Source organism: Schistocerca gregaria, chromosome X (assembly GCF_023897955.1).
Source record: "Schistocerca gregaria isolate iqSchGreg1 chromosome X, iqSchGreg1.2, whole genome shotgun sequence".
Classification (NCBI taxonomy): Eukaryota; Metazoa; Arthropoda; class Insecta; order Orthoptera; family Acrididae; genus Schistocerca; species Schistocerca gregaria.
In genome coordinates, this window is record NC_064931.1 from 555,465,035 (window position 1) to 555,490,411 (window position 25,377).

Sequence of the window (25,377 nt, forward strand, 5' to 3'; positions counted from 1 at the left end):
CCCATGACTATTCTGCTATCCATAGACACCAGGCAACACATATTCCTTAACCCCCACTACTCATCAAGCCATATTGCAGCTCACATGAAATGCAGTTGCAGCCATGCCTTAGTGCCCCGAGATGACAGTGACCATGTGCCACTGTGGTGTGTATGTTTTCTACTCCTGCAGCAGTTTGTCTGAAAGCTGAAATATGTCTAGCATTCTTTTTCATTGTGCCTGCCTGTGACTCAACAGTTCATATTCCATCCTGGATTTTCTGTTGCTTATGCACAGCATGATATGATTCCTAAGCCAACCAGAATAACATGGAGCATCATTAAGGTATCTGAATCACTGAAGCAAATCACAGTAATGTCTTTCCAACATCCATTATATTGGTTAATACACAGGAAGTTAAATTCCCAAGTAGCACCATAGAAATATGTAACTGCTACTAACAGCCATGTTAGTATGCCAGAGTATGTTAGCGCCACTTACAAACAAAGTCTAAAGTGTCCTAGTGCACAATATAAAAGCATTTTATACCACACAGACTGTGGACTGGCTCTCCATACACAATATGAACAATAGAAACAGTATTTCCATTTACAATATTGGCATTCATTAATGTTGTATTTATTCCTTTAAGAGATAGGTACAAGGAAAGGAAGAAATTAACTCTACTTCTCAAACAGTCTGGCCTGGTGATAAAAGAGCAACACAGTAAGTATGCATCACTTTCTCCATACAATACTGGTAACTTAGCATATGCCAAATATATTTGTTTTTCAGTCAGAGTACCTACCAATTGATAACTATGTGCAGAGGTAATGAAAACAGAAATGTTTTATGTGGAAAGAAACTTAAAGTTACTTAAATAAACACTACAAACAACAGACAACACCCAACCAACTATATATCACAATATTCTTTGTTTCCCCAAATTGGCAAAATATGAAGCAGATACACTATTTATACCACCATTTCTAACTTAGTTATGACAAAGGCACTCACTGCTGCCCATGATATCCACAGAAAATGCATGTTAAAATATATATTTTGAAACTTTCCATGTTCATGGAATGAGGGCTTTTTCACAGGTGGTATTTGAGTTCCTGGTGATATTAGTTTCGTGGGTATTAGGTCATGGTCCATTTCATCCTCCAATGCTGGAGACATCGTCAGGGGCAATAACAACTCAGAAAGAGTTACAATATCAAACAAGCTCAGCAAAGGCTCAGATTAGACAAGTACAGGACAAAACATCAGTGACAACTATTTCGAAGGAAGCATTTCAGCACAAAAATGAAATAATTTAGGCTGATTGTGGAAAACCTATATCATCATGACCAAATGGGGATTTGTGTCTTGATCTTCATAAATGTGATTTTAGATTGTTAATTTCTGTGCCACCTCACTAGGCACAAAGACCTTGAAGTCACTGCCTTAATCATAGGATATTAGTTTTACATCTGTGTGAGGTTGCTCTTTTCAAAAGGAATGATATTAACATTACATGTCAGTGCAAGGAAGCAGAAGAAACTAACAGAAAATAGTGCATGTCTAGAAGCTAGAACAATAATAAGAAGAACAGCAAAAAGTAAGAAAAACTGTGGGAAGGAAAACTGTGTGAATAAAAAATGAATTACAGCTGTACAACGTACTGAAAAGAAAATGATGATGAGGAAACAAAAGACTACAAATTCTTTCACAGACACACAGATCTCCATGCACTTTCCCTTGAAACTACAATATTGTACAGGCAAATATTTACAGTATAGTACTTTTTTATAAATTGGAAGACTTAAATAAGAAATGGTACATTTAACATTAAAATATGTAAATAATAATACTTGATTGTTAAATGAACCAGGCAACTGGAATGTAAATCTGTTTACCTATGTACTGCTTTGGCTTGTCCATTTTCATTGCTCCTTCAACAAAACCAATTGTCTCACAAATTTTCTTCTTTTCTGGGGAAGAAAGTTGAGCCCACAGACCTCGTTCTTTTTCAGAAAGAATAAGAAACTCCACAGTGCTTTCTTCTCTTGTTATTCCCCACCAGTCAACAGTACTCTCTCTCACATGTATACGTTCTGGATTTTCACGGTGAAGCTACATAAATAGACGTAAATTATATTAACCAGTCTTCAAAAACTGTAAATACTCACAGTTACTCAAAATAACCCACGGCAGTGTTACATTACCTCTAGTTTGGCATGCTCTCTTGCAACAATTATATGCAAGATGGTGAGCCTATCTTCTAGTTGCTGCAGATCAAGTTTCAGTTCGGTGTCATTTGGACTGAACAGTGCTTTTTTGTATGCATCTTTGTATTTCAAATAATATTCCCTGAATGAGAAATCAGGTGTTAATAAAAAATCATGCAAAAGAATAACTAAAATTACAAAACTTGTGTTCGGTGCTGACCTGTGCTTTTTAATGTTGGCCCAAGAGTAAGGTCTCACTCTCTGTTCCAGTACAGAGTTGTACGCATACTTCCACCATTTTGAACTATTAGAAATAAGTGGTACTCCTGGGTGAAACTGTCTGTATTTCCTAATAAATAAATTTGTATTATTGATATGAGATATAGTATGAAAATGGAAAAAGGATTAAGACAGTGAACAATCACTCACCTACAGATGACAGAAATAGGGGGGGGGGGGGGGTAAAGGGAGGGGGAGAGAGGGAGAGAGAGAGAGAGAGAGAGAGAGAGAGAGAGAGAGAGAGAGAGAGAGAGAGAGAGAGAGAGAGAGAGAGAGAGAGAGAGAGAGAGAGACAGACACTAGTTAATGAGAAAAATACTAAATGCTTGAAAGATTATGTAGTTTTTGCATCTGTTGTATATGTCTATGCAGCAGAAATCTGTCATCTACAGGTATTCATTTCAAATTTCTCAGTTTTCCTTGTTTAAATGACTTATGAACAAGGCATGAATTTATGTTGTCAACTAAACTAAAAAAACTGTGATGTAAGACATATTTATGGAGAATGCGTGGTTACAGTACATAAAAATGAAGTTTGTAAAGCCTTTACCATTTTAAATGCTGGAATAGTCATGAGAAATGTTTATTTTCAGTATTACTCTGTGAAACTAGTGTTAAAAAATAGTGATCCATATGTGTATCTGGACTCTGCTCCAGCTGTTATGCTTTACTGTATAATCAGAGTGCTTAAGTTCCAAACTGTAAGACTGTACAGCCAAGCAGCAGCAGAAACCAGGTCTTGGTCACTATTTGGTGAAATTTCTCGTAAGAAAAAAATGGTTCAAATAGCTCTGAGCACTATGGGACTTAACATCTGAGGTCATCAGTCCCCTTGAACTTAGAACTACTTAAACCTAACTAATCTAAGGACATCACACACATCCATGCCCGAGGCAGGATTCGAACCTGCGGCCGTAGCGGTCGCGTGGCTCCAGACTGAAGTGCCTAGAACTGCTTGGCCACATCAGCAGGCTTTCTCTAAGTGATACTCATGTCCTACAAAGATGCACTCCTGCATAAATACATAAATAGTGCAGTGTAAGTGAATTTTCAGTTTGCTCATTCAAATCAGATGAACATGGACACAAAACAGCACAGTGACCAGTCAGTCATAAGTTTGATCCTCATAAAATGGCTGTACTCATCAGCATTGTCCCTAAAACTGAGTTTTCTTTGGTCATTCTTATCCACTTTGACTTTATTCTCATCTTTTCATTTACTCACTCATTCATACAGCATGTTCTGTAAACAAAATCATGCAGAATAGCCATTAGGGCTGCAGAAAGAGTCAAATTCTGTATTGATATTCAGAAGTAGTCACTGCATGATACTTCTCTGAAGTATACTTGTAACATATTATTAGTATCAGTAATCTACTCAGAATGATGATTAAGGAAGTTATTTATAGATTATTTTATACATGTATATTATGAGAGAGATGATACCTTAAAGAAGCTACTACTCCTTCCCTTACACTACTCACTTCCTCTTTTTATCCAAAATTTCAAAGTCTACATGTAGTTTTACACTGTACACTATCAGCTGTCTGTACACAGGCTAAGACAAGATCTGTTTAATACAAGCATTAGATATTTCATGACAGATTGAAACTATGTGCACAATGGGACTTGAAACTGGTACCTTTTCTTTTCATGTGCAAGTGCTCTACCAACGTATCTATTAAACATGACTCCTGACACACACTCACAGCTGTACTTCTGCCAATACCTCTTCTCTCACCTTACAAATTTCACAGAAGTTCTCCTACCTATCTTGCAGGGCTAGCACTCATGAAAGATATAACCACAAACAGATTTCCTTGACAACATCTGACAGTTTCTAAAAGTTCAAAGTTATGCTATCTAAACTATGTAATGCTCCAGTCACCTTCAAGCATATGATGGATGACTTGCTTCAGCAATTCCTTAAATGGATGTCATGTCTTTGCTATCTGGATGACAATGTCTTTTAAAAAAACATTTGAAGAACATCTAAGCCACCTGACAACCAAGTTGTACTGTATTCAGACCACAGGCCTTTATATGAACCCAAGAAGGAGCCTCTGCATCACCTAAGAAATAAAAGCCATGGGATATCTATTTAATGGTGATGGAGTGCTTCACATTCTAGAGAAAATAAGAACAGTCACAGATTTTCCAACTCCTCAACACATTCATGAAGTGAGAAGTTTTCTCAAAACATGCTTGTATTATCAACGATTCATAAAGGACTTCTGTATCAAGGCTCATGACTTTAAAGAACTAATCTACTGCAGGGAGATTTTAGTGTCATTGTTGGATTCAGAGTTCAATATTAGTTTGAATGCACCAGTGATGGACATCCAGATTTGTTTCTTTTCACAGTCACACCAAAGGAAGTTTGGCTTTCACACCTACTGGCAAGACTCTCTGGCAGCATAAACTAGGAGGGAAATGCACATGTTTCCTTGTTCAAGTTACTAGCTTGCTCTTGGTTATTTCTCTTTGGTTTGCTATTCCAGTTTAGTTTGTAAGATGTTGACAATTCTTGATTTTCACATCTTTGGTTACCTTAGTTTGTTCTTTTGGATTTATATATTGTTTTTACCATTGTCCTCTCGGTCCTTTCTGCTACTTGCTGCTTATCAGAAACCACAAAGTGGCAGTTCGACACTTGAGTAGTGCATTACTACAGTGGCTATGAGGCTAACTCTTACATGTGAATAAGCTCATATCAATGGATTCAAAGTTTCTGGATCTTTGCAGCACCAAATAATGCTGCAGGAACAACAGCAGAAACAAATGTGGCTGCAACAATGACAATGCTAGTAACAGATATGATTGCAAGAACAACTACAGCAAGAGCAGATTCAGAAGCTGATCCGAATTGTTAGCATGCAGCCAGTGAGATGGGCAACTGTGCGGCACCCCTCGCCCCTGGAACAGTAGAATTCTACAAATTGTGCAGTTTGCTGAGTGAGCTTTTCTGCCACAGAACACATTTTTTGGCAGTGAGATTGCAATTTAATCAATTCAGGATGTATATGAATATATCCCCTGGACAGTGGACACGGAAGGGCTCACTCAGTAATTCAAGTTTGAATGTACTAACTGAGGTGTCTCATATGCTGACTGTTTAATCAGACAGCTCAGCTGTCTGCCATGATCCAACAAGTTGGTCACCTGCAGGACCAGATTAAGGCACAAGTGACACAAGCCAGTGCTTGGACACCAAGTTAGAAAGGGTGCCACAACTGAATATTTCTTTACAGAATGTATCACGATTAGTAGCAGCCACTTGGGATGCCAAGATGAAAGAGATGCCAGCAGTGCCCAAGTGCAATATTTGTATACAGTGTTCATCACAATTAGTTGCAGAAACTGACATGAGTGAAAGTTTATGACGGAACAGGGGGTGAGGGGAGGTGGCAGCACACAGTATCATTTGAAAAAAAAAAGTTCTTGAACTGAGCATGGGACCCTGCATGACAATCAGGGTGTGATTCCTGCATAAGGAAGCGTTTATTTCTCTCAAGTAGATTTCAGTAGACTTAGTAAACAGATGTAAGCAAACTAGGTGCCTAGAAGTAGCTCATATTCTTTAAATAATACGATAAGCTCCACCTCTGGATTGGAAATTTTACTGGGAAAGATATGTATCGCTGGTAGATCACAAAGAGGCCACATCACTTCAGTGTCGCACTGGCCCCAGTTGATGTCTAAGTCTTGTCCAGACAGCTGGACGTGCCACAAGCGTCAACAGTGTCTACATCTTTTCGACACATGCTACACATGTCTCAAGTGAGGGCCCTTGGCAGTAATGTGACAGAGAAAAACAACATGGTGCGCTGGACTGATGTGTCACTGTCCGCCGATGCACTATGGACGACAGAACCTGACCAGGCCTGGGTGTTCGCTGTAACTTGTGTTGCAAAAGATTCTTTTGAGAGGGCAAATTACTGTATTGGCAAAATACAACAATGTGGATCGCCTAATCCCTTTTTTTTTGGTTTACGTTCAATGCCAGCTGTAGACATTTTTGGTTTAGATACATTCACCACATTTGCTTCCCAAGTATTGCATGAAGTGAACCTGGTGTCAAGCTCTGTACCATTCGAGGATCTAAAATGGTTATTAAAGAATTATCAGTGGTTATTATAATCAACACTGGATAGGAATAAATTAGATGAAGCTCATATATTACTCAAGTAGTCCACTCTGCCTAAATTTTGTATTGCACAGCCAATCTCGTTCCAAATGCGAGACACATTAAAGCCCAAATCAGACAGGTTACAGGAACTAGGGGTATATGCGACATTCAGGTAGTCACTGTGTGAATCCCATGGTGGTCGTAAATGAAGCTAATGAGTCTATAATTATTCTCAATAATTCCATTCCCACAGTTTAACGTAAAAAGTGAGATCGACATTTACCCAATCCTTAGCCAGAGGATCTCTCAGCATAGATGGCAGGGGACATGTTTTTCAAAAATTGACTTGAAGTGTGTCTACTTGCACTTACTTCTAGACACAGACATCTAGAAAACCCAGGTAATAAATACGCCTTTTGAAAGGTATCCATGCAATAGATTATCATTTGGGGTCACAAAAGTACCAAGAACTTTCCGAAGATACACACATCAACTAACCCAAGATAGGTATTATGAAGTGTGTGACACATTCTCTGGACACAAATTTACGGTCGTTTTAGCGGAATATTGAGATTTTCTTCCCCTCAAGTGGGAAATCATACATCCCTGGTTGTCACTCATTTAGACACACAAAAGCGTGAGAGAGACTCGACTGGAAATACCTTTTCCCCGTCGCATTCAATTTATTAATGTCTATCCTCCCTCTGGAGGCAACTGTTCACCAAAGAGAAGAGAGGATTATTTGCAATGGGAAAGGCGAAACTGGTCTCAAACCTGCGGTGTCCAGCCATTGTTGCCAACGACTGTAAGTCTGTATTACAAAAATTAGGCCAAATACAGAATTTTATTTTCAGTCGTGAACTGAAAGTATTAGCCTGGTGCAAGTATTTGGACCAACGGACACTTTGAGACAAATATCCTGGTAGGGTTGCATATTCATTTGTGGCGAATACAGCAACGAGTCGGAATGACAGAATTAAATGATCACAATCTAGCTGACAATGCATGCAGAGTGAAGTTCTGGTCGACTGCCTTCATCGACCACTCTGCATACTGTATCACATTTACTTGCCCAATATCCAACAGAGAGTTTTCAGGGGAAGATGGGCGTGGCAGTTTAGCTGCAGAATGTTGTAAAATCTCATACTGACAGCACAGGCGTGGCAGAATCAGCACGTAAACGTGCACTCATTATACTTCGGTTTTACAAAGGTCGGTCAAATGGGACAAGCCAACTTTAATAGCGTGTATACGAACATGCGTTAGAGAAAATGCAGCATGGCAAGGACAAAAGACGATTTTATATCTTAACATGACGCCAATAGTACAGTGAATCTGCTGATCTGCAGAGCAACGTAGTGCATATAAGGTGGATGAAAGCAAAAGTTATTAATTAACAAAGAAATGTGCAACCTGATTCAGACCTAGAGCGGGGTAAACCACAACTATACGGCGGCAGATCACCGTTGCTGGAGCTGCGAACAGCACGTAGGCACTTAATAGAGAACTACCAGTCAAATGATGGCACTCTACGTATCACATCATGGAAGCCATAAATGAATATTACAATATGTTGTAGTCAACAGAACTTAGTGTTCCCGTTGGCCTTGAGGACTGGTTGGGAAAGGTAGGCAACGCAGGTGCGATTACAGAGGCACGAAACACAAAATTCATGAGTTCCTTTGATGAATTATTCAGTGACCTCTAAGAGGCTCCGATGAATAAGGCAGAAGTATGTGACGGTCTCGCCGCCGCCTAAATTCGCCGGAGAGATCAAAACTTTAATCCGAACAGGTCAAAATCACTTTGTCTTCAAATGGAGACCCATCACTAATCTGCTCCACGCTTATGCAAAATACTTGCAAGAACAACAGCAAATCGTAGGACCGTATGAAAAGTAGGCTATCTCTGGACACAAAATTACGGTCGTTTTAGCGAAATATTTAGATTTTCTTCACCTCAAGTGGGAAATCATACATCCCTGGTGGTCCCCCTTTTAGACACGCAAAAAGCGTTCGAGAGACTCGACTGGAAATACCTTTTCCCGTCGTGGATAAAATTGGAGTTGACAAAACATTTACGACAGCAATAACCGAAATCGTCGGCCTCACGATAAGCTACAGCCAGAGTATTCGCTGAAAAGCTCTCAGAAATTGTCTTCCGAGATAAATTCGCCTTTCTTACACTAGGTCCGGCAATCAGATACCGACATGGTAACCGTCTGACTGCAGTACACTCTTTACCGCAGCTGGGTATTCTCACTACAGTCAAACCACTAGCGAAGACATGATAGAACAAAATTAGAGAGTGAAAATACAACTTACTAAGGCTTCGCCACTTGGAAAGATTTCAAAGGGCTTATTACGTAAACTGCTACACCCTGCAAAACTCAGTTACAATGCGGTCATCTTACCCATGCCAATCAATTAGGCAGACAAGTCCTAGTATCAATGGCAAGCTACGTGTTCAGCCTATCCAAAATACCCATTCTTACAACCGTTACCCCCTGCCAAAGTGGTGGGCTTGGCTTGCACAATTCGTGTAAACATTGTATGATCATACATATGAAACAAACTCACTGACTTCTTAGTAACTGCAAAGGCCTCACAACTGAAAGATGGGTAAACATACGTTGCCCTGTAGATATCAGGGCAACGATTAACAAGAACACATTTGTGGCAACTTCATTATTTCGAGCTTAGTTTCATTGATCCAAATATCCTGAAACAAACGACAGTCCGTCTGTATCACTCTCTCTCTTGCAGAGTGTCTCAAGATATCCCTTGCATGTCAAGCACCTGGACGCCAGTTGGAGCCAGTTTGGGACAACATTCATTCCAGATTCCTATCCACCAATGTCAGGGTGATACGATTAAATTCAGTCACGGAAATTTGTCCGTCTTTGCAAAAGTAACACGAGTTACTAACCGCCGTCTGCTTCACGTCTGCTGTGCAGCGAGCTACCTTAATTTAAGTATTAACTGTATTTTTATTACTTGTCACTTCTTCTTCCGTGTGTTTTTGCTTTTAGGAAGCTTTAATTGTCGAGTGCTATTAATAGTGTTCCACAGATTTCGTGTTTGTATTGAATACAGTCAGAGAGAGTCCCTTTAGTCAACCATAGTGCCAGTAGTGTCAGTGTCGCCCTAACCGTCGTCTGCTTCACGTCTGCTGTGCAGCGAGCTACCTTAACTTAAGTATTAACTGTATTTTTCTTACTTGTCACTTCTTCTTCCGTGTGTTTTTGCTTTTAGGAAGCTTTAATTGTCGAGTGCTATTAATAGTGTTCCATAGATTTCGTGTTTGTTTTGAATACAGTCAGAGAGAGTCCCTTCAGTCAGCCATAGTGCCAGTAGTGCTAGTGTTTGTTTTGAATACAGTCCAGAGACAGGTAGTGCTATTTTCATTGTTTTCTACAAGAAGTGGTTAGCAATCACAGTTAAGTCAATAATCAGTCACCTTTAGTGAATTAGCAGTCTAGTTAAAAGTTGATTAAGTCTCTTCAGTAAATTGATTCCTTAGGATGGATAGGATGTGTGATTGCTGTGTACGGACGCAGGAGGAGCTGGCCACTCTTCGCGAACAGCTCGACGTGTTGATGGCCGCGGTCAGCCGTCTTCAGGCTGCTGCCTCGGAGTGTAGCGACAGTGGGGAGTCTGGTGCGTCGCAAGGTACACCCCAGGTGTTACATGCTTCACCCACTGTCCCTGCTGTCGAGACATCATCTCAGGTACCACGCGCGGTTGGGCCACCCTCTCCCCAAGGGGAGTGGCGGGTTCAGCGGCGTTCGCGGCGCACGAGGCGGAGAGAAAATGTGGAGGCTGGCCGTGTGGCATCGCCCGCTCTGCCTGTGAGTGGACATGTGGCTGCTCCTTCAGCAAGGTCCGAGCAGGCACACGGGGGGAGGGGATTATTAGTGACTGGGAGCTCCAACGTTAGGCGGGTGATGGGGAAGATGGACAGTGTTCACTCTGTCTGCTTGCCGGGGGATCTCATCCGAGATGTGGAGGAGGCCCTGCCGGCGTCAATAGAGAGCACTGGGTGAACCCGACTGCAAATTGTTGCTCATGTCGGCACCAATGACTCCTGCCGTCTGGGTTCAGAGGTAATCCTCAGTTCGTACAGGCGGTTGGCGGAAATGGTGAAGGCGGAAAGCCTCGCTCGCGGCGTGGAATCAGAGCTAACTATTTGTAGTATCGTTCCCAGAACCGATCGCGGTCCTCTGGTTTGGAGGCAAGTGGGAGGCTTAAACCAGAGGCTCAGACGATTCTGCGGAGAGCTGGGGTGCAAATTTCTCGACCTCCGCTATCGGGTGGAGAAATGTAGGGTACCCCTGAATAGGTCAGGCGTGCACTAAAGGCCGGAAGCGGCTACAAGGGTAGCGGAGTACGTGTGGAGTGCACATGGGGGTTTTTTAGGTTAGAGAATTCCCTCCCTAGGCCAGACAAGACGCCTCCTGAGATGCGGCAAGGTAGGAGTAGACAAAATGCAACAGGGAATAACAATATTAATGTGCTAATAGTAAACTGCAAGAGCGTCTATAGAAAGGTCCCAGAACTCCTCTCATTAATAAACGGTCACAACGCCCATATACTACTAGGGACAGAAAGTTGGCTGAAACCAGACATAAACAGTAATGAAATCCTAAACTCAGATTGGAATGTATACCGCAGAGACAGGCTGGACAGTGAAGGGGGAGGCGTGTTTATAGCGATAAGAAGTGCAATAGTATCGAAGGAAATTCACGGAGATCCGAACTGTGAAATGGTTTGGGTGAAGGTCACGGTTAAAGCAGGCTCAGACATGGTAATTGGATGTCTCTATAGGCCCCCGGGCTCAGCAGCTGTTGTGGCTGAGCACCTGAAGAATAATTTGGAAAATATTTTGAGTAGATTTCCCCACCATTTTACAGTTATGGGTGGAGATTTTAATTTGCCGGATATAGACTGGGAGACTCAAACGGACATAACGGGTGGCAGGGACAAAGAATCCAGTCAAATATTTTTAAGTGCTTTATCTGAAAACTACCTTGAGCAGTTAAACAGAGAACCGACTCGTGGCGATAACATATTAGATCTTCTGGTGACAAACAGACCCGAACTATTTGAATCAGTTAATGCAGAACAGGGAATCAGCGATTATAAAGCGGTTACTGCATCGATGATTTCAGCCGTAAATAGAAATATTAAAAAAGGTAGGAAGATTTTTCTGTTTAGCAAAAGTGACAAAAAGCAGATTTCAGAGTACTTGATGGCTCAACACAAAACTTCAAAACCATCATACAATATGCGTTAGATGAGTATGTGCCAAGCAAGATCGTAAGAGATGGAAAAGAGCCACCGTGGTACAACAACCGAGTTAGAAAACTGCTGCGGAAGCAAAGGGAACTTCACAGCAAACATAAACATAGCCAAAGCCTTGCAGACAAACAAAAATCACGCGAAGCGAAATGTAGTGTGAGGAGGGCTATGCGGGAGGCTTTCAATGAATTCGAAAGTAAAGTCCTATGTACCGACTTGGCAGAAAATCCTAAGAAATTTTGGTCCTATGTCAAAGCGGTAGGTGGATCAAAACAAAATGTCCAGACACTCTGTGACCAAAACGGTACTGAAACAGAGGATGACAGACTAAAGGCCGAAATACCAAATGTCTTCTTCCAAAGCTGTTTCACAGAGGAAGACTGCACTGTAGTTCCTTCTCTAGATTGCCGCACAGATGACAAAATTGTAGATATCGAAATAGACGACAGAGGGATAGAGAAACAATTAAAATCGCTCAAAAGAGGAAAGGCCGCTGGACCTGATGGGATACCAGTTCGATTTTACACAGAGTACGCGAAGGAACTTGCCCCCCTTCTTGCAGCGGTGTACCGTAGGTCTCTAGAATAGCGAAGCGTTCCAAAGGATTGGAAAAGGGCACAGGTCATCCCCGTTTTCAAGAAGGGACGTCGAACAGATGTGCAGAACTATAGACCTATATCTCTAACGTCGATCAGTTGTAGAATTTTGGAACACGTATTATGTTCGAGTATAATGTCTTTTCTGGAGACTAGAAATCTACTCTGTAGGAATCAGCATGGGTTTCGAAAAAGACGATCGTGTGAAACCCAGCTCGCGCTATTCGTCCACGAGACTCAGAGGGCCATAGACACGGGTTCACAGGTAGATGCCGTGTTTCTTGACTTCCGCAAGGCGTTTGACACAGTTCCCCACAGTCGTTTAATGAACAAAGTAAGAGCATACGGACTATCAGACCAATTGTGTGATTGGATTGAGGAGTTCCTAGATAACAGAACGCAGCATGTCATTCTCAATGGAGAGAAGTCTTCCGAAGTAAGAGTGATTTCAAGTGTGCCGCAGGGGAGTGTCATAGGACCGTTGCTATTCACAATATACATAAATGACTCGGTGGATGATATGGGAAGTTCACTGAGGCTTTTTGCAGATGATGCTGTGGTGTATCGAGAGGTTGCAACAATGAAAAATTGCAGCGAATTGACGCATGGTGCAGGAAATGGCAATTGAATCTCAATGTAGACAAGTGTAATGTGCTGCGAATACATAGATAGATCCCTTATCATTTAGCTACAAAATAGCAGGTCAGCAACTGTAAGCAGTTAATTCCGTAAATTATCTGGGAGTACGCATTAGGAGTGATTTAAAATGGAATGATCATATGAAGTTGATCGTCGGTAAAGCAAATGCCAGACTGAGATTCATTGGAAGAATCCTAAGGAAATGCAATCCGAAAACAAAGGAAGTAGGTTACAGTACGCTTGTTAGCCCACTGCTTAAATACTGCTCAACAGTGTGGGATCCGTAACAAATAGGGTTGATAGAAGAGATAGACAAGATCCAACGGAGAGCAGCGCGCTTCGTTACATGATCATTTGGTAATCGCGAAAGCGTTACGGAGATGATAGATAAACTCCAGTGGAAGACTGCAGGAGAGACGCTCAGTAGCTCGGTACGGGCTTTTGTTAAAGTTTCGAGAACATACTTTCACCGAAGAGTCAAGGAGTATATTGCTCCCTCCTACGTATATCTCGCGAAGAGACCATGAGGATAAAATCAGAGAGATTAGAGCCCACACAGAAGCATACCGACAATCCTTCTTTCCACGAACAATACGAGACTGGAATAGAAGGGAGAACCGATAGAGGTACTCAGGGTACCCTCCGCCACACACCGTCAGGTGGCTTGCGGAGTATGGATGTATATGTAGATGTAATCCAAACCCTGATTTGCAATAAATGCAATATGGAAATGGACCAGAAAAAAAGTTGAGTCTCATCACATAGACCACACTTCACACAATCAACATCAACAACATATTTCGGCCAGACTGGACTCTTTTAGTCGCCGCTATCCACAATGCTTGGAAATCTAATGGGTTATGTAATCATGTTTAGGAGATCAACTATACAAGAATAACTAGAACGTTGGCGGCTTCAGCACTGGAAATTCAGGAAGCAAACCAGAGGCCACTAAATCCAACTTTTTAATAGTTATTTACATGCAGTCCTTGAATAGGTCATCATATTAGAACAAGAAGTAGTAGCTCTAAGGATAAGAACCACATAAGGAGACAAAAAAGTACTGAAATTAGAAGGACGCTAGGTGACGCCATCAACACAAGGCACTCTCCAGACTAATCAAAGTACGGTAATAACCAGACCAACAAAGGCAAGCAAGAAGTTGATTTCTTTTATATGTTAATTTCAATGATGTATAAACCAGATCGGTCGTTCTATTTAATATCTGCTGGTGTACAAAACTTAAGGACGAAAATAAATTTCGCATGCTGTCTCACTGAAAATTAACATAGCTCGATTAAACTGGGAATATAAAAGTGTAGAAAGAACTGCTACAGTATGGTATACTATTTAGCTCACTACGAATCATGGTGGCCCTGTGGACATTATAAATGCTGGATATGGTACTTAGTAGGGTGTATGATGACCACAGACGGCAGTGTATGCTTTGCAACATGCTCCCATTCTGGCCATAAGTCTGGTAAGGAGTTATTGCGGTGGGGAAATCCATTCCTCCACCAGCGCAGTTGACAACCGCTGTTAGGTCATTGGAGCACGTGTGCATGCTGCAGTACATCTCCCAAATGCATTCCACACATGCTCGATGGGAGTTAAGACTAGGGAGCGGTCAGATGGGTCAGTTATCCAAATATCCTCTCGTCCCAAGAGGTCCTCCACCTGTGCGGTTCGATGCAGTTACGCTATGTCATCCGTCAGGGCCGAACATACCCCTGAAATGGTACACGTACAGAAGGGGTACAGTGACACAATAATTTTGACGGGTGGGTGTACCATGTTCCAAGGTTTAAGAGGTCAGTAAATATACGCAACAGTATGTCTCCCCACACTGTAACACCAGGACCATCGAAACCATCATGTTTGACTTGCTAGACATACCCTTTTATGGTGAAAGGTGGGAACACCTAATGCACCTAGGAGCATTGCCAAAAATGATCTTTTTGGTTTTATGGTGTAGGGAAACATAACGCTGCTTAGGCATACTGCCCTCCAGATCATTGAGTATGGTACACTCAGTGTTCAACGTTACTGTGACACTTTACTCCTCCCCTATGTCCATCTGTTCTGGGGTACAATCGGTCCTGGCTTCATTTTCGTGGGTGACAATCAGCGACTACATCAACAGTGCAGATGGGGCAGCTCTTGAAATGAGAGGATAATGGGGAGAGATCTGGCTTGCCTGTTCCCCAGGCTTAACTCCCATCGAGCACGTGTGGGGTGTACTGGGGAGACGTATCGCCGCACGTCCACATCCACCAACAGCCATTCAGCAGTTACCAACCGAGATGGTGGAGGAACACCTTACCACGAGAACTCTTTACCAACCTTGTGGCCAACACTGGGAGCACGTTGCATAGCATTCATTGCTGTCCACAGCGACCACACACCCTATTAAGAACCGTTTCTCACTATTTTTAATATCCAGGGACGACCATGAATCGCAGTGACTTTGAATGGAAGTGTCATTTCTGTTCTTCAAGTATATAGTTACGTGCTGTACTACACTGAAGCAGTTGTTTCTATGTGTGGTCCAAGTTTCATCGAGTTACGCTACTTGTCAGTGACACATAATGCTGCGAGATTTACTTTCTTCCTTAAGTTTAGCACACCCGTGTACATCAGATAGCTCAGTCAGTACAGCATTTACCAATGAAAGGCATATGTTTCGATTTCGAGTCCAGGCCTCGCACATAGTTTTAATTTGTCAGTAAGTTGCCTAAAATTTTAATTACAAAAACAATAAAATACGTAAAACTGAGTGCCCAGTGTTGTACGGGTATGTATTTATTCCAGTCTACCATTAGTCCATCTCTTCTTTTCCCCTGTCTCTGTCCATCTCTTCCTCCCTCCCTCTCTTCCCATCCCCTCCTCCCTCGTCATTCTGTCCACCTCTTTGATCCCCTACCCGTCTCCATCTGCCGCTCTCTCTATTCATCTGCTCTTCCCTCTATGTCCATCTCCTCATCCCCCTCTCTCTGTCAATCTCCTCATCTCCCTCTCCGTGACAATTTCCTCCTCTTCCTTTCCATTAATTTCCCCGTCCTCTCTCTATGTCCATCTTCCCCTGCCCCCAATTTTTACCCATCTCCTCCTTCGCCCTTTCTGTCTGTCCATCTCCATCTCGTCCTCCCCCTTCTCTCTCCACATGATTACCCCCACCTCAACAGAGGGTTGCTGGTACTTACCCTCACAATATGTCTTTTCTGATAATAAGAAATATGTGTAAGTTGAAACTGAAACTTCCTGGCAGATTAAAACTGTGTGCCCGACCGAGACTCGAACTCGGGACCTTTGCCTTTCGCGGGCAAGTGCTCTACCAACTGAGCTACCGAAGCACGACTCACGGCCGGTACTCACAGCTTTACCTCTGCCAGTATCCGTCTCCTACCTTCCAAACTTTACAGTGCTTCGGTAGCTCAGTTGGTAGAGCACTTGCCCGCGAAAGGCAAAGGTCCAGAGTTCGAGACTCGGTCGGGCACACAGTTTTAATCTGCCAGGAAGTTTCATATCAGCACACACTCCGCTGCAGAGTGAAAATTTCATTCTGGAAACATCCCCCAGGCTATGGCTAAGCCATGTCTCCACAGTATCCTTTCTTTCAGGAGTGCTTGTTCTGCAAGGTTCGCAGAAGAGCTTCTGTAAAGTTTGGAAGGTAGGAGACGGATACTGGCAGAGGTAAAGCTGTGAGTACCGGCCGTGAGTCGTGCTTCGGTAGCTCAGTTGGTAGAGCACTTGCCCGCGAAAGGCAAAGGTCCCGAGTTCGAGTCTCGGTCGGGCACACAGTTTTAATCTGCCAGGAAGTTTCATATCAGCGCACACTCTGCTGCAGAGTGAAAATTTCATTCTGGATGTGTAAGTTGTTTGACTGAGATCTATTGAGGGTTTAGGGTGGAATATGCATGGACCTTCTTTTATAATATGTATGGATACTTTAGTATAATAGCATTAATAATTTATTTACATGAGTGTTTAGTGCATCCCTATTGTTTAATCGCAGTTCAGAGAAATACATCATCAGAACAGCATTAATTCAAACATTTAGAAGTACGAGTGTCATGCAACTGATTTAAGAACTGTAATACACTACCTCAAAAATAAAAAACAGTGATGCACAGAGAAATGGAGGAGGAAACGATATGACACTTCATGGGTTGAGAGACAATGTGATATTATTTCAGTGATTACAAAATCGAGTCAAATGTGCAAAGAACTTGGCCATATGAGTCCACATGTATTAGCATGAAGTTGCATCACTTCCATACACTCTGAGATGATAATGGCATTGAAACAGAGGATTACACGTGTAAAGCTGAAATACTAAACACCTTTTTCCAAAGCTGCTTCACAGAGGAAGACCGAACTGTAGTTCCTTCTCTAAATCCTCGCATGAACAAAAAATGGCTGACATCGAAATAAGTGTCCAAGGAACAGAAAGGCAACTGAAATCACTCAATAGAGGAAAGCCCACTGTACCTGACGGGATACCAATTCGATTCTACACAGAGTACGCGAAAGAACTTGCCCCCATTCTAACAGCCGTGAACCGCAAGTTTCTAGAGGAACGGAAGATTCCAAATGATTGGAAAAGAGCACAGGTAGTTCAAGTTTTCAAGAAGGGTTCATATCATTTCTGGAAACCCAGAATCTACTCTGTACGAATCAACATGGATTCCGGAAACAGCGATCGTGTGAGACACAACTCGCTTTATTTGTTCATGAGACCCAGAAAATATTAGATACAGACTCCCAAGTAGATGCCATTTTCCTTGACTTCCGGAAGGTGTTCGATACAGTTCCGCACTGTTGCCTGATAAACAAAGTAATACGGAATATCAGACCAGCTATGTGGCTGGATTGAAGAGTTTTTAGCAAACAGCACACAGCATTTTGTTCTCAATAAAGAGACGTCTACAGACGTTAAAGTAACCTCTGGCGTGCCACAGGGGAGTGTTATGGGACCATTGCCTTCCACAATACATATAAATGACCTAGTTGATAGTGTCGGAAGTTCCATATGGCTTTTCGCGGATGATGCTGTAGTATGCAGAGAAGTTGCAGCATTAGAAAATTGCAGCGAAATTCAGGAATATCTGCAGCGGATAGACACTTGGTGCAGGAAGTGGCAACTGACCCTTAACATAGACAAATGTAATGTATTGCGAATACATAGAAAGAAGGATCCTTTATTGTATGATTATATGATAGCGGAACAAAAACTGATAGTAGTTACTTCTGTAAAATATCTGGATGTATGCGCACGGAACGATTTGAAGTGGAATGAAAATATAAACTTAATTGTTGGTAAGGTGTGTGCCAGGTTGAGATTCATTGGGAGAGTTCTTAGAAAATGTAGTCTATATACAAAGGAGGTGGCTTACAAAACACTCGTTCGACCTATACTTGAGTATTGCTTATCAGTGTGGGACCCGTACCAGGTCGGGTTGACTGAGGAGATAGAGAAAATCCGAAGAAGAGGGGCGCGTTTCGTCACAGGGTTATTTGGTAAGCGTAATAGCGTTACGAAGATGTTTAGCAAACTCAAGTAGCAGACTCTGCAAGAGAAGCGCTCTGCATCGCGGTGTAGCTTGCTGTCCAGGTTTCGAGAGAGTGCGTTTCTGGATGAGGTATCGAATATATTGCTTCCCCCTAAAAAAGGGTTCAAATGGCTCTCAGCACTATGGGACTTAACATCTGAGGTCATCAGTCCCCTAGAACTTAGAACTACTTAATCCTAACTAACCTAAGGACATCACACACATCCATGCCCGAGGCAGGATTCGAACCTACGACAGTAGCGGTCTCGCGGTTCCAGACTGAAGCGCCTAGAACCGTACAGCCACACCGGCCGGCGCTTCCCCCTACTTATACTTCCCGAGGAGATCACGGATGTAAAATTAGAGAGATTCGAGCGCGCACGGAGGCTTTCCAGCAGTGGTTCTTCTCGCGAACCATATGCGACTGTAACAGGAAAGGGAGGTGATGACAGTGGCACGTAAAGTGCCCTCCGCCACACACCGTTGGGTGGATTGCGGAGTATAAATGTAGATGTACATTTAGATCTGATGTATGCATTAGTTTGGTTAGAAAGAGTGTCATAAATCTGTTGCATCCTTTTCTGAGGCAAGCTGGCCCACAAATATTTTACCTACTCCATGCACCATAAAGTGAATCGCTGAGTATCGATGTCGATGTGTTAAATGTAGACGTAGATATCCTGAGTACTAACTGGCACTGGGAGTCAACTAATATCTCAGACTGTCCCACACATGCTCTATTGGTGGCCATAGATACACAGGCCTTGTGTATATAACGGTGCTGTCATACAGAGAGAACACATGTGGACGCAGGATGTCCGTGACATACCGTCATGCCATCAGAGTTCCCTCAATCACTACCAGCTGTGATCTGAGGTCATACCCAATGGCTTCCTATATCATGACGCCAGGACTAACACGGCTGTGTCTCTCCACAACATTGGAAGAACGGGATTTCTCCCGTGCAGAATCTGCCGTGTTTGCTGTGACATAGAACACAGCGATACATAGAGAGGGCGCCGCCATTCAGGCACAGCAATCACCATGCCACATTGAGTTCCGACCTGTCACCTCCTAGATGGAGCTCACAACGTGGTACCAGTTTGTGCTTCCACCACGAAACCTTCAGAGTGTCTGCTCCATCTGCTGCCAGTTCTTTCAGCCACAACAGGGGGAACTGGTACCCGAAATCATTTACTGCTTTCGCAGTTGGCCGCTAAATTTCCTTTAGTGAATATAATATCACAGAACATTATTGATCGCTGAACGTGACGCCAGTCACGAGTAGTTAGTTCACACTTCCTGTTCACGGCACGACTCCAAACACATACATTTATTTCGTGGTGTTAATGGCAGTCCAAGCATAGAATGATATATCTCTAGTCTAGCTGATGCTAGCATCTGACCAATAGCGCAGGATGACAAAAAATATTGCAGGGAGTCCATTCCTTGTTCTCGAATAGCAGGCGCATATGTAAAGGGATTACGATGTATTTAGCGCGCAATGTAGCAATCCTCCCTTGTGGTGGTCAGATGTGGGTCACTGGAACCTTGACGACGAGTATGCCTGCCTTCATGTTACCATGCATTCCAACAATTGACCATTGTAATCCACAAATCTGGATATTGCACGATTCGATAAGTCGGTAAAATGGAGACCCACAATGAGGCCTCTCTCATACTCTGTAAGGTGCTGAAAACAGTCTCACGTGGGTATGCAGCATTCCCCTGTCCTTCACAGTGATCACTCAGCATCTGACGCTGTTTATGTTCCTTATGTACCCTACCAGACCTGGTAACAACACTACACACTATAGAGTCCTGCATGACCGACTAAGCAAGCACAAAATACGAGATGGGGCGAGCACACCCTAACTGGATAGGCTGCCCGCACTAGTTCTAGTGACCGAGCATAGAAGCCGTGACCGAATATGTAATCAGAATAATTGCTGGAGCCCACCCACGGTCATCCTGCAGACATCTATTTAAGGATCTAGGGATCCTCACAGTATATATATTCCCTAATGAAATTTGTTGATAATAATCCAACCCAATTCAAAAGTAATAGCAGTGTGCATACCTATAACACCAGGAGAAAGGATGATCTTCACTATGCAGGGTTAAATCTGACTTTGGCACAGAAAGGGGTAAATTATGCTGCCACAAAAGTCTTTGGGCACCTACCAAACAGCATCAAAAGCCTGACAGATAGCCAACTAACATTTAAAAATAAATTAAAAGAATTTCTAGATGACAACTCCTTCTACTCATTGGCTGAATTTTTAGATATAAACTAAGTAAAAAAAAAAAAACTTAATCATTAGTGTCATGCAATATTTTGTGTAATGTAATTTCTTGTACAGACATCTTTTATTAACCTGACACGTTCCACATCATTACGAAGTGTCGTATTCATGATCTATGGAACAAGTATTAATCTAATCTAATCTAATCTAATCTAGCATTTAACTTCAAACACATTAAACGTGTCATTATCCGTGTGAGACTGCAGCCAGTACGGGCTTCTCATTTGTGGTGTCTCTCGCTCTGTAATCATGCAGTGCGAGGAAGCCAGTGCTGTAAGACGTAAGATTGAAACCCATGTTTACACACTGAAGAGACGGGAAGGTCTAAAAAGCCAAATATGGAGCACATTTTTGTTGGTTGTAGACGAGAACAGTGCGTCTACTGGGTACGTATCGTGCATAAACTGCTCCACATTATTGTTTCCAATCGGAACCACTCATTTAAAGAAACACAGTTGCAAGAAACCTCACAAAGATACAGCTCCCTCAGGGATACCGGCAGTAATAAAAAATAGTATTACAGCAAAGTGTGTTGCAATGTGTGCTAAAGATATGAGACCTTTTAATGCTGTTTGCGGTGAAGGTTTCAGAGAACTAGGCCAAGAATTAATACATCTAGGTGCGCATTATGGAGAACCTAACGTGGCAGATGTCATGCCACATCCCTCTACTATAAGCAGACATGTCAAAGAACAAGCTGATGCAATACGAAACAGCATAATGGCTTCTGTTATTGCGGAAGTTATTAATAAAACATGTGCTGCGACATTGATATGTGGACTGATTCGCATAATCAGGTGCACTATATGACGCTTACAACACATTACATTAACACAGATTGGTCTGGTGGTGGTGGTTAGTGTTTAACGTCCCGTCGACAACGAGGTCATTAGAGACGGAGCGCAAGCTCGGGTTAGGGAAGGATTGGGAAGGAAATCGGCCGTGCCCTTTCAAAGGAACCATCCTGGCATTTGCCTGAAGCGATTTAGGGAAATCACGGAAAACCTAAATCAGGATGGCCGGAGACGGGATTGAACCGTCGTCCTCCCGAATGCGAGTCCAGTGTGCTAACCACTGCGCCACCTCGCTCGGTACAGATTGGTCTCTTGTGATCAATGTTTTATTTACAACAATATTCCCGGACGTTAGGAAGACGGGAGTAAATATTATAAAATAAAGTGCTCTATGAATTTAGCTGTGTTACGTACCCGTTCTTTTGGAAACGTTACTTTTGTATTAAAAGACAGAGAGAAATACATTTTGTGTGTGTGTGTGTGTGTGTGTGTGTGTGTGTGTGTGTGTGTGTGAGGGAGAGAGAAAGAAAGAGAGAGAGAGAGAGAGAGAGAGAGAGAGAGAGAGAGAGAGAGGCGTTGGATTTGTACAGCACAGTGCAGCGAGCCGCGGCGAGGCGAGGTGAGACGTCAGCGGTGACCGGTGGTGCTCGGTGATCTGCGTGCCCGGAATCCGAACAACAGGCATGGGGCGAGTACGTGGCCGAGCCGAGTCGTGTGGGCCGGACACGAGCGGCTCGGTCTGCCCGTCAACAGGCGAGCCGTGACCGGTCAAACACTGAGCGTTGCACCACTCTACTACACACAAACAACACTAATGCACTCTGGTGGCTGTTCCACCCGCTGGTGGTGCGCACAGAGTTACACTAACATCCTACCATGTCTTACGGGTCATTCACTTTTTTTTGTCAGGCAACGTAGAAACATTCACATCTTTAGCTACTTCGCAATTTATACAGCATAAAATCAAAGTTTACATTCAGCATTATCGGTACTTCTCTTAGCACTAAGACAATGAATGTAGATTTGTAGACTACGGCTACATGATCGTGTAAATGGTGGGAATGCTGTTTTTTCCGTGGTGTCCGACTCTGCTCGGTAATCTGCGAGGGGTCGTCCGCCTTCTATTCCTTACTACACATCTTGTAGTTTGTTCGTTCTACCTGTGGACTCGTAAACCGCGTCGGATTTGTTGTTGGCAGCAGGTACGATCAACCTGTGAATGGGCACCTCTTCCTGGTCAGAATGTTCCCTGCAGACTAGGCTGCAAGCTAATTCACATGAACATTTCATCTCATTTTCGAGACTCTTAGTTTTCATGCCATTATAAACACTTAGTAAAATGCTCATTACCCTCCCCCCGGTATGTCTATTTGTGAATGACACACTATATATAAGTACATCCTCCATGTAGAGATCAATGTGTTGTTAAAAGCCCATAGCTCAATGGTTCAAATGGCTCTGAGTACTATGGGACTTAACATCTATGGTCATCAGTCCCCTAGAACTTAGAACTACTTAAACCTAACTAACCTAAGGACATCACACAACACCCAGTCATCACGAGGCAGAGAAAATCCCTGACCCCGCCGAGAATCGAACCCGGGAACCCGGGCGTGATAGCTCAATGTACTGTGATTTGTCCATAATTGGTTGTTGTGAGATTTTTTTTCTGACTTGTCCCTCGAAACTTGTTGGAAATAAAGTTATTTGTCCAAAACAGTAATTTAAGCTAGTGGAACAGCAAATTGGCATGACATACGTTTAGACGTGTCAGTGACATGGTATTTCCCCATAGATGCTTATTTCTCAACCTAATATTATGCAATATCGTAAGTGAAAGCATAACTTATAGAACAGATCATACACTGCTGAAAGTTGTTATTTTATTGATGCAACGCTCACTTAAATACACCGTCCGGTTTGAGAGTTTCATGACTAAATTTAACGACACATTAGAGTGGGAGGCGATTGGCAGCCACATCTCACACTTCTAATAGGAGGGGCGAAATAATGGCGTCATAAATGTTCTTCACGTTTAGCGTACGGAGAGTTCCATTGAAACTTAAAGGTAAGAGACAGATTGATTGAGGGGGAAAGAAACCTCTTGGCAACAGCAGGATGGACTCGACCCTGGCCTCTGCAGCTCTCTTGTGAGGCAAATGACAAATTAATTTGCATATATTAAAAATATACGTATTATGATAGTTAAATGCTATAATACTGATAAAACGTTATATTTTAGCCATCAAATTAGACAACATTTAGCATAATGGCATCCATTCAGGAACAATGGAAAGTCACCTGGCAGGACAAAGTGGCCACGTGGCATATTGCCCTATCCTATACTTTTTATTGTATTTACCTTGTTTTAAGGCAACGGAATTGACAATAAGACAAGAGCACTTAATAAAATGAATATATTAAGGCATACTGTATTAATAAGTTGGTGAAAAGCTGTGTTCTCTTTCTACAAGTGTATGTTAAGATGCTATTGCGTGGAAAAGTGACGTTTTCAGACCATAGCTCTCTATATAATACGATTTATTCCAGCAAAGAAGAAAACGGCAACCAGCCACTATCGATTATGCTGTTTATTTACCCAAATAGCGCCATTATCGTTTTCAAGTTTGGGGGAGAGACTTTAGACGAGAAAATGGTCGAAATCATTTCATCAGTGTGAGATCAGGATGTAGAAATCCCAACAGAGAGTTTAAACGAGTATAGAGAAATCACCGAGCTGCATATCGACTGAGGAATTTATGTGATAGCCCAGCTGTTGTTGGAGCGGATCCAAATATGAATTGAGTGGATAGGTTCCACAAATACAAGTTCGACCCCTTAATTTCTCGAATCGAGCATATTGATTCGCAATTTTTACAAATACAGAACAATTACTGCAAGGACAAGGGAGATTTACAGGAAGAAGCAGATTAGAAGGTTGTGAATGGGAGTACTGAGATACACATCATGAGAATACGAGAACAGAAAAGTGAAATTTTATAAGTCTGAACAGAGAGGCGTTGCTCATGCACACACAAGTATCAACATGAGCCAGCCACTAACATTTTGACGTGGTTAGTTGGTCACTAAGAGTGCGACATTTAACACTTCTGTGCAGGAGTGCAAGCAAGCTCAGTGGAAAAGGGCTAGGCGAGTGCAGATCAACCTGCCTCCGTTATTCTCGTAACATTAATTAAGAAGCGCTAAGGAGGACGCAACAACCCCTTCAGGGTTCGGAAAACCAGTTAACACACTGAAACAAACTGGTTACGCAAATGTAGCAGAACAGAAGGCCGGTGACAACTTATAAATAGCAGAATCAATTCGGTCATGACGAATTATTGGATTGTAAAATCTTGTGAATGAGTCTGTTCCAGTACCAGTCGTTTCCTTCCACATTACACGCTGACCACTGATCTGTAGCCAGTACCAGCCCCCAATGATGGGTAATCGAGGGGCCTACCAACAGCGTTGCAGCCTTGGGCTCGTACTGCTTTTAAAATACGGCATCACACACATACACACACACACACACACACACACACACACATATATATATATATATATATATATATATATATATATATATAT

The 25,377-nt window shown here is 42.5% G+C and overlaps 1 protein-coding gene across 3 annotated transcripts in view; it reads right to left on the reverse strand.

Annotated features, from left to right (window-relative positions):
• The window catches only part of LOC126297832 (intermembrane lipid transfer protein VPS13A-like), a 759,301-nt gene that overhangs the window by 561,631 nt on the left and 172,293 nt on the right, over positions 1-25,377 (reverse strand). For all 3 annotated transcript variants that reach the window (XM_049989081.1, XM_049989080.1, XM_049989079.1), the window contains exons 8-10: positions 2,413-2,541; positions 2,190-2,334; positions 1,881-2,097 (exon numbers count right to left, since the gene is read on the reverse strand). In XM_049989081.1, coding sequence (XP_049845038.1) covers positions 1,881-2,097; positions 2,190-2,334; positions 2,413-2,541 — 491 coding nt within the window. The remainder of the gene's footprint in view (positions 1-1,880; positions 2,098-2,189; positions 2,335-2,412; positions 2,542-25,377) is intronic.